The 14,852-nt window shown below is 33.5% G+C and overlaps 2 protein-coding genes across 5 annotated transcripts in view; both read right to left on the bottom strand.

Moving 5' to 3' along the window:
* Positions 1–2,807, bottom strand: part of LOC127786938 (acyl carrier protein 1, mitochondrial) — a 30,082-nt gene extending 27,275 nt beyond the window's left edge. For all 3 annotated transcript variants that reach the window (XR_008020080.1, XM_052314728.1, XM_052314727.1), the window contains exon 1: positions 2,543–2,807. Coding sequence is in view for 2 of the 3 variants with exons in the window: in XM_052314728.1 (XP_052170688.1) it covers positions 2,543–2,746 (204 nt within the window). In the remaining variant the exon portion in view is untranslated. The remainder of the gene's footprint in view (positions 1–2,542) is intronic.
* A 2,803-nt stretch (positions 2,808–5,610) lies between these two features.
* LOC127787144 (vesicle transport protein GOT1-like) lies at positions 5,611–11,323 on the bottom strand. 2 transcript variants are annotated; one of them, XM_052315036.1, is made up of 7 exons: positions 11,210–11,323; positions 10,724–10,802; positions 7,050–7,141; positions 6,848–6,928; positions 6,677–6,774; positions 6,516–6,597; positions 5,611–5,991 (listed from the first exon to the last, which is right to left on the bottom strand). In XM_052315036.1, the coding sequence occupies exons 2-7, from the start codon at positions 10,752–10,754 to the stop codon at positions 5,953–5,955; spliced, it is 423 nt and encodes a 140-aa protein (XP_052170996.1). In that variant the 5' UTR covers positions 10,755–10,802; positions 11,210–11,323; the 3' UTR covers positions 5,611–5,952. The 2 variants fall into 2 exon arrangements, with proteins under 2 accessions (XP_052170996.1, XP_052170997.1); XM_052315037.1 differs by lacking the exon at positions 11,210–11,323 and having other exon boundaries at positions 7,050–7,182; positions 10,724–10,784.
* Positions 11,324–14,852: the final 3,529 nt, after the last annotated feature.

The raw sequence follows: 14,852 nt of genomic DNA, 5'->3' as shown, positions 1-14,852 counted from the left end.
CACCTTTTTGTTCTCTATTATTAATGATATTTTTTTCTCTCTCATTTCCTTAATATTTTCCTCTCTTTCCCAACCACACTCCAATCTAGATGCATCAATTTTGAAAGAGATCTAGAGAGAGAGAGAAGGAAATCTCTACCAAAATTCTAACACTTGAACTGCTGTAACCATGCAGATCTTGCAAAAGAAATGTTTAGGAACCTGATAATAACTGAAGTTCCCTTGTCACAGAATGAACACAGCAAACAAGAGCTATTAGAAGCATTTGGATAAAATAATTTGGCCTAAATTTTTGGTCAAATTTAGGCTGTTCAAAGAACCCAGAAGACTAGTGAACCAAACCACCCCAACCTTCACGAGTTGGGTTAGTTCAACTCCTTGAGGTTCATGGTTTAGTTCTATACTCACTTAACGTAAGTAACTCAAATAAAATGGTTCATGTTTTGAGTTAGCCACTCACTACTAAGAACCAACCCAAAACCTAACAGGCCAAACCCATTATATATGCTATTATATCAAATTGTATACATTGCATATGCATTATTTTGAATCAATTTATTTTTTCCAGCTCTTGTATCAGTTTAAAAAATGATTAATTATGCTATTAGGCAATATCTAAACAATTTGGCTTTTTGTGAAATTCTTCATTTACTATATGCTACATAATACTCAAAAGAGGGAATATGATTGATGAACATTTGTGAATTTGTTATTGTCCCCTAATCATATTTGTTTTGTGAACTTCAGTAGTTCATTAGATTTTTCATATATACTAGCTCCTATCAATCTATAAAATTACTTTCATGTAACCAAGGTAAAAGTTCATGTTTTTATTTCACTTTATTTTGTATTAGATATTCCTTAGTTATACAATATAATTTTTTCTGAATTATCTTCACAGTTTAATCATAATTTTTGTATGTAACTGTTGATGTTTTGCCCGAGTTAAGTGTGGTGGAAGCTTAGAAGAAATCAGAGGAGTCAAGGATGATGATCGAATGACAATTAGTGTGCAGGGTATTTCTGTAATTAACTAAATATACTAGGGGTAGTATAGACTTTGTAGAGTTGGTTATATCCCTAGGTTAGTCCGCCCCATAGTCTATAAATATGAGGGCAAGGGATCAGTTGTCATCATCAATCAAAACAAAATCATTCTATTCTTGTGTACGAGTGCAGTGATAAAGAGAGAGAACTGTGAGAAGGATAGTTCTTGGATTCTTTTGTGAGAATTGTCCTCGGGTTGTATGAGGGGGCGAGTGATTCCATTATACTGATTTCTTTCACTCTTAGTGAATTGTTCTCTCGGTGGAGTTGCAGGATGTAGTGCCATTTCAGTGCGGCATGCAAGAATTGTGGTTTGATCTTCCTTTTCTATTTCAATTCTGTCTTTCATTTACTTTCTGATTTGTATACATTTTGTGGTTGAGTTGGTAAGATATTGTATACTGATAGTGCTCACAGTTTTAATAGTAACAAGGAGAAACTATTGCCTAACTCGAACAACCAATTTTCTGGAATTAGTTTGATTCTAGATCCAAAAGTTGGGAGCCAACCTAAATTAGTTTGATTCTACATCAAGACTCTACACGAAACAGCTCAAATCGTGAACAGCCCATGATTAGGTTAGCCTAAATAATACATCCTAGTGATAGTGAACCACCATAGTAGTTATTAAGTCTCCAGATTTTTCTTTTTGCAAGATTTGAGTAACAACGACAATTCATGTGCTAAGGTCTTTGCAAAGATATGCTGCGGTCATTTTGATTGAAATTATTATCACAATCCCAACAAGTGTGTATTTAATTTTGTATATTTATCTTTACACTATGTAGATTGCCACAAAAGAATCCAAAATTCTAAAAGCTCCAGTTACACAACTGTAGGATTGATATCATTATTTTAGGGGCTCCATGGATAAAATCATCAAACTAAATTCAATTCTGATATGCTTGATAAAAAAAATACTTGCAAAGCCTGCCTTACTTGATTGGCATTCCTAACAACAAAAGCGTGGTCATATTATCCTCACTTATATTCCTACCCTCCCAAATAAGTGGAGAGGAACAACCTTTACATTACTTCTCTTTCCCTTTCATTCCTTACCATTATATACATTCCCCTCTCACACACAACCCTCCCCCTAAAAAGGCATAAAGAGTAGTAGCAAAATCCGCCAAAGTTCAGAGAGTACCGGCCACTTGTTATATGCCTATTACAGAAACACTGAACTCCAGAATGTCAACTAAATTCTCAAGACGGAACACTGATCTAGGGTTTCGACATTTCTTTGCAAAAGCTAGAACAGATCAACCTTGACAAAGGCAAGACCAACACATATACGTTTTACGCCAATAGGATATCATATTTCATGTAGCTAATTTACAAATTCCTCTTAAAGAAATGACGAAAGAAGGCGCAAGGAAGCAAGCAAAACAGTAGTTGATTGTGTCCACTGACAACCCCACTTGTTTAATTTTCCAACATTTTCGCAGGAACCGAACCGGGGCGGGGGGTAAAGAAGAAAAGAGCAGAAAGGGACCTTGGAAGGATCGACTTTGGGGAAGCTCTTGACGACATCGAGGACTCTGTCGACGACCTGATTCTTGGTGAGATGATCGTCGCCGTGAGACGACATCGATCGGACGGTGCTGCAGAGGCCCAGCCTCCACCCCTTTAGGGTTAGGGCTTGGGCAACGGGAACTCGTATGTGGGCGAGTATGGCTGCTCTCATAGCCGACGCCATCTCTCTGCTCTCTCTCTCTCTCACTCTCGTCTTCCGATCTGGGAGTAGTAGTAGTTAAAATGCTTGACCGGGACCGCTTCGGTAATTTTTGACAAAAGGGGGTGGGGGCGATAATAAAATAATAATTAAAATAAATATTCCTGAAATTAGGAAATTGTAAATCTATTCATCAAATATGAATGGGTAAAGATAAAGTTTATGCTATTAATAAATTTAAAATAATTTTAAAAAATGTAAAGATGACATTAATTGTAATGATAAATAACAAAGAACACATGAAGTTTAATGAAATTACAAAAAATATATATTTAATATTTTAAAAATAATAAAAATTATCTTTCTATCACAACAAATTTACCCTCATATTTTTAAAAAAATATTTTATAATGTTTTGAAAATTGAGCACGTGTTAGTAAAACAAAAACTTGAGAGAGAGTTGCCCCCATGGGCATGACTTGGCGATAAAACATGTAAAGTTTTACAAGGAATATTAAAAATCAAATTCTTATGGTGGCATTTATCTCGTATGGAAGTGTGAATTGAATGTTCTATTCTATACGTGTATAGAGTATGATTGCATCCGAGTTTACTCGATGGGCAAATTGAGGGAGAAGATTGCTCGTCCCTATGACTAATATAGTGAACCTCGAAACCTAGGTTAATAAAAAAAAAAAAAAAAATTGAGGTAGTGTTACATATTGCAGTCAATATTCCTGAAAGTTTATAAATTATGTACTTAGTCCCTCGTAGTTTCATAAAATATGTTTGGATACCTTTCTCATTTTAGTATTTTACAAAAACAGACCTCCACAAAACCTAATTAATTTTTCAAATTTTTCTTACTATTTTCCAATTAGTCTATATAAACTCATAAAAAACACAAGTATATCAAGTCCTTTTACCTTTTTGTCCTTCATTTTTTAATGAAATGGCAATTTAAATCTCAACCCACGTGATAATTTAATGTTTCGTTGCTTAAAGTTTTGAACATATTTTCATATTATACTATACTTAGAAAATTGATCTATTACTCATGCCGAACAATATATCAATTGCCCGACGCGGACAACCAAGAGGGCATGGGACTTAATGGGCCACCCCTTGTTAGCTTGTATTAGGTAACAGATCAAGACTCAGTATTCTTAACTCATCACACCTTTAAACCAATTGTGGACAGTTAAGATTAAGCAAACTTTATAGTGGTTGGACAACTAATTGAAAAATATTTTATACATATAGCCTTTTTGTTTTTTTTTTTTTTCCTCAAGAAACCCTAATTCTAACAACCAGTTTCAAATTATTTGTTGGATTCTTGAAAATATGGATCCTATATACACACACATATATATGAATCCACATAAAATTTTATGATTATTCATACTTTAATTATTGTAAATTATTTGACAAACTTGACCTCAAATTTCCTTACTCATTAATAAGTATTTACATATTATTATTATTAGTTTGTAGATGCATTGACCGTTGAGATGACAACATGGATTGGTTATGGATTGATTTATGATATGGAGAGGTTTGTTAATGTGTTTTAAGATTTTAATAATTTTTCATAGGAAGAGGTTTGGTGATACATTTTGAGGCCTGATTTGCAATAAATTTAAGTAAAGTGGATTGAATAACTTTGTTAAAAACATTAATAAGTGCATTTTTAATTAAAAAATAGCAATTGGAAACTATTTTTTTTCTAAGATTTGGGTTTTAATGTATTATAAGCCCTATTATTGTGTTAAATTAGAAATATTATTTATGTTTATAATTTTTTTTATAATTTAATTAATAATTTTATTGCAAAGAAATGTGATAAATTTTTATCACTAGAAATAATGTTTAATTGTACATACTAAAAAACATTAAAAGTATTTTTATATCAAGACAATATTAGCTATGAAAGCGAGTAATTTGATTGTTAAAAGTATTTTTTTTCAGGCATTGGTGAACATATATGACAATGTTAAAATCATATTCAAATGTCTTAATCAAACATTAAGTTATTTTTTTAAAAAGGTAATTTTTGTAAATGCACTACTCATGAAAATAATTGTCACGATAGCAAAAATTTCATAATAATACCAAACGGATCCCTAAGTATCGAAGCCTTCAAATGGGTTTGAAGCCATCAAACCGAGAATCGAATTTAATTACTTAGACTCTGATTTTGAGTTTAAAGCCTTTGAATATGAATTTTTATCTTCGAACATAGAGAAAGATAAAGAGTTATTGCTAGAACATCCCATTTGCCACTATGTCCACCACTAGTACCATGACTATTGTCTCATCTCCATTATTGAACCATCAATGTCAACGGCTGTTTCTAGAGAAATTCCTACCGATAGAAAAATCTATGATAACGAGGTTTAAATCCCATTACATGTTGTCGCCAAGCATTGGGGACAACGGAGACACTGGAGAAAGAAAGAAATGGAAGCAGGGGCGGATGCATGCATAGCCTAGACCAGCTCATAATTAAAAAATATTTTTTAATATTAAAAAAATAATTTTTAATATAAAAAATAATAAATTTTACTAATAATTCAGTTAAAAAAAATTTTAGCCTACCCCAAAATTTGTGATGTGTAATTTTATATCTCAAACAAAATTTTTAACCTCGCTCTACATAAATTTCTGGATCCGCTCCTAAATGGAAGGGGAAAAAGAGAGAAGAGAAAAAAGAGAAATGGAGAGAAAATATCGTAAATGTAAGGGCAAAATGGTCACTTTATTTGGTTTATTAATGGCAAGAAATGAGCATGCTATTTTAAAAAATGCAAGGATAATTGACGCAAATTAGACAAACTTTAAGAGCAGTTTGTAAAATTTACCCCAAAATTTAATTGGGGTGCCTAGTTTCATGTATGATTGGAAGTATCCAACAACTATAAAAGAAGTCATCTTCCACAGACATATTCAGGGTGCAATTGGCAGCATGATTACTACAACAACATTGTATCGAGCCTTCATCCTACATTCACCTGACTGATTACAAGTAGAAGAATACACAAAAAAGAAGTTGAAACAATCGTAGCATCTGAGTTGAACAAGGAAAAGAAATGGATTGGACACACCAAGTTCACTTCATTGATGAACTATTGAAACTCTAACCAATTCTCGAGTTTTCTAGATATTAAAAGCTTCTGTCAGACGTATCTCTCTGCTATAGATTTTTTGTCTCATTTTTTGGCTAAACATCCTCACACTGGCACTCGTCTGCCTCTGCTCCTCTCAAAGAACTGCAGAGAAAAACAAGAATATGTTCAGTCCTAAATACAGTCCTAACAATGTTTATTAAGCATATGAAGTATTGGTTCATAATGCAAATGCCAAGGATTGCGTAATGATATGATGCCAACAATAATAGCATACCAAAACTTATATCCCATTGTGGGATTAGCTATATGAATTCTAACTCGTCATTTATTTCTATCCATGGCCAATCTTCCATGAGGCACTTATAACCAATGTCATGCTTAAGTGTCATCTCCCATGGTTCCAAAATTGTTCACATGATAAGGATTACGGGAAGAGCCATTATTAGTCACTTGATGGTGCACAATCTAAAGTTGTTTATGCCCTAGTCCATGTGTTGGGATGTCCCAATTTGAGATTCAATATATGTAGTACAAGAGAATAGATCCTATCTGGTGCATCAGTTTTGCTGGTACCAAAAGAATCAGTGTGAAATTATCGAAAATCCATAGCAGCTATAATTTTATTGCTTTCCATGAAAATGTTGTCGAATTTTGATGGTTCATACCGCTGTCACAAATGATTGCTTGAACACCCAACCAACAATAGGTAACCTCTGGAGAAAAACAGCCAGTGTTGGCCAGAAGCCACTGCAAAGTATGTATTGTTAGAACATAATAGTTTGAAGTTTCCATCTAATACTGAAGATGTGAGAACAAATAACTTAACCTGAAAAGGACAACAAAACCATATGTCTCCACAATCATGCCAATAATTGGCCATCCAATAAGGACCAAGAAGAAACCAACACCAAATGAAAGTGAACCCTGTCATAGAAAGGGGTCACGCATGAGCTAGTGAAATAACAAATGAGATAAAAATTGCAAGGGAAGTTCAAACCTTGAAATCCTTGCGTTTCATGAAGAACTGGAGGGTAGGCTTCACACCAATAGTTAAGGTCACTCCTGACAAGAAGAGGATCTGACCATCAAAGAGAAGCCAACAAATATTACGAAGGTAACAGACTTAGACAATAGTAATAAAGAAACATCATGAGAAAATAAAAATGCAAGAGACAGATGAGAAGGAATGATTTCCTTACATTTCCCATTGCAAGAAATCCCTTGTCAAAGAATAGAAAGATTCCAATCAATGTGAATACTACACCAAAACCAGTCAATCCCAGCCCAATCTCTGAGGAAGGTAGAACTTGTTAAGAGAACAGATTAATGGGCCTGATAATTTTTTGGAACCATTATTAACCAAATAAATAAACTTACAGAAGATATCAAAAAATCACAAAAGGTTTATAGTTAAAAAGAAAGTGGGAAATGTAGAATGGAGAGAAAATTGTACGTGTCACAAATTTTTGCTTCGAAAGCTTTTATTTATGCATTTTCAGGCATTTTTAGCAACAGTTGTGAGTTGTGACAACAGAAAGTTTCATAAGCTATAATCTCTCCAACCACACCATGGAGTATATCTATGTCCTCAGACTCCTTGCTTTGCAAGGTCAATATTGATGATACAAAAAAAATGGAATTATATATCTGTGAGATAATACAATAAAAGGAATAAAAAAACCTTGCTTCTAAAAGATTTTTCTGATGCTTATTTAGATATAATGTAACACAGAAGTACCCCATTGAAGGTTCTATAGACAGTAGTATCTCCAACTACACCATGAGACAGAGATCTATCAATCGAGGAATGCCTGCAAATGGTGCAAGAAATAATGCACACAATATGGATTTAATGCAAAATAAATTGATGTTGGCATAGACTAATCTTGACTTATAAAGGACAACAACTGATAATGTGTTTGGTCTCAGGGGGGGAAGGAACAACAAGGAAGTTAAAGTTTTTATCTCTGCTCTTCTGACTTTTTCTCGTTTGGTTCCAGATACAATAGAAGACATTGAGGGAAAAAAAAATTATTATGAACATTTTCTTGTTGGACTTAGCATTTCTTTCTTACTTTACACAACCAAACAAGAATTTTGTTTTCAAGTCTTGCCATTTTCTCAAAAGAGCCAAACAGATGAAATGATCAAGCTCTCACTCTCTCTCTCCTTGTTTAATTTTCCTTCCTTTCTCTTCTCTTCCTCAAAATCCAAGCATTGACTAAGAAATGAAAACTAGACACTCTCTCCCTCAAATAATACACCTCAGCATACTTTTTTCACAATTCACATGCAATTGAATAGCTACCTATGCATGTCACACATATCTCACATAATGATTCTACCGCCACTATAACTTTACATGAAAACAACCATAAATTTGAATGGAACTATAGTTGCTTTCCCTCTCTAATCTTACTTAATCGATAAACAAATAATTAGGAAAATGATATTCCAATAGACATGTAGATGCTCTGTTCTCTTAGTTTTTGCCACTTACTTTATATTAGCCATGTCCCAGTACCATTATACAAAGATTATCAAAAACAGAAAAAGAATAAGAAAAATTAAAATTAGTACAGACTGCCTGCTCTCCTGTGTGAACGTTGGTACACATGTCCCAAGTGTGAGGAAAACCTCACAATGAAATGTCCTTAATTGACACTTGGAGGACTGTTCTGCAGTAATGAACAATAAAAAATGCTCCTCATATTTCGCCATGTTATCAAACCAATGTTTTTTTTTTGGTAAAAGTACGTAGCATGAGACCAACTAATACAAGAAAAATAACAGACTAGACTGCCTGGGGATATAGTGAAGTACCTGTTATAACAATTGACTTTATATACCAAATGGCCCCCCATCATTCAGCCAAAATATTGAATAGCATAGACATCAATATTCTGACACAATATTTGGTCCATAACCAAAATCACCACTACCACAATTACTGGGATATTTAAGGGCACAAACAAACAAAAAGTGGCATCTCAAACGGTCTATAATGGAGATAAAAGGGTCTCATTGGATCATTATGTCTGATGATAACCAAATAAGATAGCTAGAGATACTGAGGCAAGGTGAATCCTAAATGAATGGCAAGATATCAAGGTTATTAACGGTTTATTTGTGTAAGCAATTGTCACATGACCCAACAAAGAAGCATAGGACAAATATATAATAGGCCTAATGAACACATTTTATTAATGATGCAGTGAAGATAACTTACAAGAAGATAGACCATCATTATCCTTATAATCAGTAGTTGGGGAATTGTTCTCTAATCTTTTGGACAAAGAGCTTTGTTCCTCGAGATGAAGGGTGTTACAATCCTCTCATTCTTCTTTTACTTTTAATTAATGTGTTTAGCTGCTGCTGTCACCCTTGGCAGTATTATCATCTCATATAATAATCATTAGCAAGTTCGAAACTAGTAGGTTTTTGTTGGAAATCACTGTCAACTGCCAGTTAGAGGCCCCAAACAAAAACCGAAACCGCTACTACTTGAACCATGGAGGTGTCTCTACAAGAAACCAATAGTACCCCTATCTGATCACCTTCCTTCACCTCCAATCACCTCATTGTTGCCATTTAAACCACACACAACAGCTGCTATTAACACAGCATTCATCATTAGCACCCAACCACAAAAAATGGCCGTAATATTTCTTTCACTTTCATGCCTCTTGCTAAAAAAGTGGGTTATCAAGTGTCACTGGATACAGACATGCAGGTGGAACACAATGTCCAGTGATTTATATTTAAAACTTTTTGAGAACTCATCGTGCCTCAAATACTGATGGGACACATGTTTATTGCTTGGCATACAATAATTTCAACAAAATAACTTGAGAGCTAGTAATATGATTGAATACAATTTAGATATGCACCTAATAATACCTCCTTTAGGCATTGTAAAGTTCAAAATATCCAATTTGTTCACCAACAAATATTTCAATATTTTATTAGGATGTCCCATCACAATTCTTTCCAGTACATAGAATTGAAAAGCGAGTTCTTACTACATTCATAAACTAAAACACTGATGTATTTTTAACATAACAATGAAAAGTGACAATGGTTTTTATTCCTATACATTATTTTCATTCATATACGACTTCTACTGGTAAACAATTACATGTATACAAAGCATTTCAATCAATAAAATTTGTCAAGCTTACCTATATTTTTTGTAAGCATATTCACTTGCAAATGTAAAGATCAAAGAATTTTTAATAATTTACATATATTGAGAGGGTAAACATCAAATATGCTTTCATTATGGAATAGACCAACCATGTTTAGGTAATTCCTTTGTTCAAATCCAACTTACATCCTTAAATTATTTAAAATTCCCACAAAATCTAGCAATCTAGCAATCTTGCAATCTTGCAAATAGCAGTTTATTTTTCAACAAGCGAGGAGCCATCCTTCTTAAATCATTTCCACCTAAAGCTAAAACTCACATAGGAACAAAATGCAGCCACTAGATTAATTGCATGTAGTTTAGCTGAACTAAGACTCAACCGCCATAGGTAAATTATTTAACTTCTAAGCAAGTAAGTTGGACATGAAAGAATGATATTTTCATGAACCAAGCTATAACTTGATGGTATTGACATCTAAAAGAATATACAATCCCACTCAATGATCATGCAGCTATGCCCTCATCATTTTCTGTTAATAATTTCCCATTCTTTCTTTTAGTTTCTATTTTGCTTCATGATTGCAGTAATCATGAAATTAAGGTGCTAGCCAAACTTTGCTCGCTTTGATCAACAAATAGATCACCCGCCGTGAATAAACATCTCACTTTTTCAAAGTATCATGGGCATTTAATATTGCACTGGAGAAAGAAAAAGGTTGCACTCACTTTTCATGTCACTCGCCTCGAACGAAACCATTTCCTTCACCAGATAGCAAAACTTTAACCACCAAAGTTCTTAACCTAGCTGCAGCAGAGCATAAAAAATTCAAACAAGAGCAAGTTAATGCCCCGAGAACAGCATCAGGAATTCACTAAAATAAGATAACCACTGGTCGTGTTCATTTTCCAGAAAACAAGGTAAAATCGAACACAGAGTTAGGAATGGCACAGTTTATTTCCCTTTGCATGCAACATGTATTCAAATTTGATTGAATATTCATCCATTCAGAAATTCGATTAAGAACATTCTAGGTTTGCAGCATGTAAATCGAAACGTAGGGTATTGTAAGCAAGGATTGTCGAGAAACGGAATTCAAACATCATTGCAACAAATGAAATAAATTCCCTGAAATCTGATACAATGCGAGCCGAAATCGAAGGCGATGAAAATGAAACGCAAACCGAATTGAAGAGACGGAGAGTGATCCTCGCCTCTGAGATGAGTTTGCTCAGCGGGAGAGAGAAGAGAGCGCGTGTGAACGCTTTCGATTTTCAGTTGCTTCCATTCTTCCAAACAGAGAAAAGAAAACAAAACGGAAAAGAAAAAATATTATTGTAAATCTGTTTTTCATTTTAACGTCAACTTACAAAAACATTTTATATATTTAATTTAATGAGTAAATTACACTAACCACTCTCGATTTTCAAAAATTACTTCAAGCACCCGTGTCGTTAAATAATAGGATGATATAATTATGTTATAATTATTTTTTAAACTCTATTTTTCTATCTTCTTTTTCAAACTATAAAAAATAAAAATACATTCACAACAAGATATTGCAAATTTTTTCTTTTTTTTAAAAAGGAAAAAATAAGACTATATAAACCCTATAGCAATAGGAATCCACACACTGCCACCATTGTCATTATCAAATAGTGAGAATGAAAAGAGAGTGAAAGAATATAGAGAGAGAGAAAGAGAAAGAGAGAATTTATGAATTATTTTGATATTTTTAAAAAAATTAATACTAATTAAAAAATTATTTTTTATTAGATTTACTTTTTCTTTGTAGTATTCCACCATCCTTGTTTTTGGTACATTATGAGATTTTCAATGATAGTTGATTGTATTCATCGATTTTTGCAATAATAGCTATGGTTAAGTAAACATTTGCAAAAATATTTTAAAGTTATATATTTGCAAAAATATTTTTCAAGAGATGTGATCGGGCATTGGAAATTCAAAGTTATGTATATTTTATTTTCAAAAATTGACTTCAAATTGCATGAGGCCATACTTAGTCATTCATTGAGAAGATAGGTCAATAATAGATGTATTTTTACGTTTAGCTTTATAAGTTGGTTGATACTAAGTAACCACAAGGTAGTAAGAGTCTCGAAACCCCAACCTTAAGGCTAGTCCATCGGGAGGATTTAAATAGTCTTAAAACTTTAAAATCATGGTTTTAATGAATCTTTATTTGTCACTTTTATACACCCCAAGTTATTAAGATAGCTACATTCAACATGACTCATAATTGAGAAGGATTTGAAGATGTGTGGAAAAGGTTTTGATGTTGTTGTAGTACCTGGTGGTAATTAGTAACAACATAAAGTGACATCCAACAAATGTCTATTGATCCTTCAACAATCTACTATTTACAAAAATTGGGTTTGAGGGTTATTGGGTGTCTTAGTGGAGTGAGATTGTTGGTTTAAATTTGAGAGTTTTGGGGTTTGTTTGTCATGGACTCAGGTTTTACAAAGAAATCTGGTTGGTTGAATTTCATGAATATTTTCTTGAAATTTCAGTAAAACGGGTTTATAATCCAAAGGAGACCATGAGTTACTCCAATTTTTCAAAGAAAATTTATTTTTTTGGGTTAGCGATTGAGAAAATTAGAGGTTAGAATGAATTTGGGGGTTTTCAGTTTGTCCATGTGTGTTTATGGGTTCCAAGAGTTGACTAATTTGGTTATTAATCGACTATTTTGGGCAATTAGTCAACTAATTTGGCTCCAAAGTCGACTAATCAGAACCCTGGTTTTGCAAGCTTTCTGTCAAGTCGACTTTCTTAAGTCAGCTTAAGTAAAGTCAACTATTTTCTTCCATAAGTCGACTATTCCTCCTCATAAGTCGACTATTTTCTTCCATAAGTCGACTATTTCTCCTCATAAGTCGACTATTTTCTTCCATAAGTCGGTTATTCCCTCTCATAAGTCGACTAATTATGATTTTTTTTAGGTTGCGCACCTTGCACTATTTCAACCATAACTTTTTGTAGAAATATCATAATCGAGTTCCATTTTTTCTATTGTAAACTAGACTCAAAGGAATTCAATTTGGTATAAGATTTGGGCCATTTTTGCCAAGTTTTGATCTTATAAGTTCCCTTTAAAATGCTTGTTTGAAATAGAGAGATTTGGAAATTGTGTCTACTGAATTCTCTTTGTATTATCTATCCTTTCTATTGATGGAATCATGACTTGTGCCATATTCTAGAAATCATGAGCTTTGTTTTAACATAAGATTTGGATCATTTGGTTGGGTTTTGAGCTCATAAAGGCCTTGGCAACTTTTCCGTAAAAATATACAATCTTTAAGTTTTGGGTAGTTGGCCTTGCTCCAGTTATTGAGGAATAAATCAAATCACTTACTTTGGGGCACATTTGGAGTATAATGAGAGCTATTAATATGCTAAATGATGATGCTTCTAGATGCAATTATTTAAGAAAGTAGAAGAGGTTTTTGAGCATTTCTTATGCATTTTGTATTCGCTAACCAAGTAGGGCTTGTTCTCCCTACATTTTCTTGTGGAATGATGTTGTACCCTGTGGGATAGGTTCCAAAAGGTCAGCGTTGGGTAGTTATTGTATTTCAACTTACTTGCCACATTACATTGCATTGTGTTGTTGGGTCATGGGTTGCATTCATTGGGGGGGGTCATGTTTTGTATGCGTTAGGAGCGTGAACATTGGCATGACACAGTTGGCCACTTGAGTGCTAACTTGTGTATGATAGGTGAGTATATGCATGTAGAGTACTCGCATGTGTGAATTATTATGTGGGTGTAGCATGGCCTGATACTTGGCTTATAGGAGCCTTGTCATCACCTTAATGCTACAAGAGCCATTACATTCTTTATGTATTGCATTGCATTGAGAGGTTGTGGATAAATTATGTAAAGAAAGTACGAATTCCGTTGACATGTGATATAAGATCTTGATATACGAGCCATAGGCTTAGTGTGATGGGATTGTGAGTGCTTTGGCACATGATGATGGTAGATATGATATGAGAGTCTTGGGTTCATGTTATTGATTTGGTAACCTATCCTTGGCTACTAGCAAGTTTGTATACATGTCTTGGGCGTCAATATGTGCATCTTGTGTGGGCTCCAATGATCTTTGATGTGCAATTTACCTTATGTTTATGCATTTGAAGCTAATGCACGTATTGAACATGGCACGATATGTTGTTGCATTGAGATTAAACACATGGGGTGTAGATGATAGTTTATGTATACGGGAATGACGTGAGTTTTCAATGTATAGCATGATTTGTATGATGTTTTAGAGAAGTTCAGCTATAGCCTATATCCATTTTCCATTATTTTTATATACTTACAGAACCTTGTGGCTCACCTTACTTTAACATCATTTCAGGTTAGAGGGAAAGGCGAAGTTCAAGGTTATTTCTAGTGGCGTTGATTCTTTTGGGGTGGTTATGTATGCAGAGGCAATCTTTACCAAAAGATCCATAGGGGTGTTAAGGAGAGAAATAATTTGGTGGTATATTTTTAAATGTTGTTGATTATCGATTAAGATGTACGTACAGATAAGCCTCAATGTGTATAGTAAACGTAATGTAATAAATGGTGATGCAAACATGTATATATATTGGTTTTCATTGTTATTGGATATTTAGTATCAGAGAAAGGAAAAAAAAATGAAGCAAATTTTTGGGTCGTTTCACATAAACTAAGAGACTGATTTCCAAAACATTTATTTTATCACAACGATTCATATATACTTGATAATTTTGATAATTGATTTTGATACTTTTAAGAATAGCTTACTTAGAATGTTTTTATCGTCAAAATCATAATTAATCACAAGAGTAAAAATATCAATCT

Source organism: Diospyros lotus, chromosome 12 (genome assembly GCF_014633365.1).
Source record: "Diospyros lotus cultivar Yz01 chromosome 12, ASM1463336v1, whole genome shotgun sequence".
Classification (NCBI taxonomy): Eukaryota; Viridiplantae; Streptophyta; class Magnoliopsida; order Ericales; family Ebenaceae; genus Diospyros; species Diospyros lotus.
The sequence above is the reverse complement of the archived record's forward strand: the minus strand, read 5'-3'. Positions and strand labels throughout refer to the sequence as shown.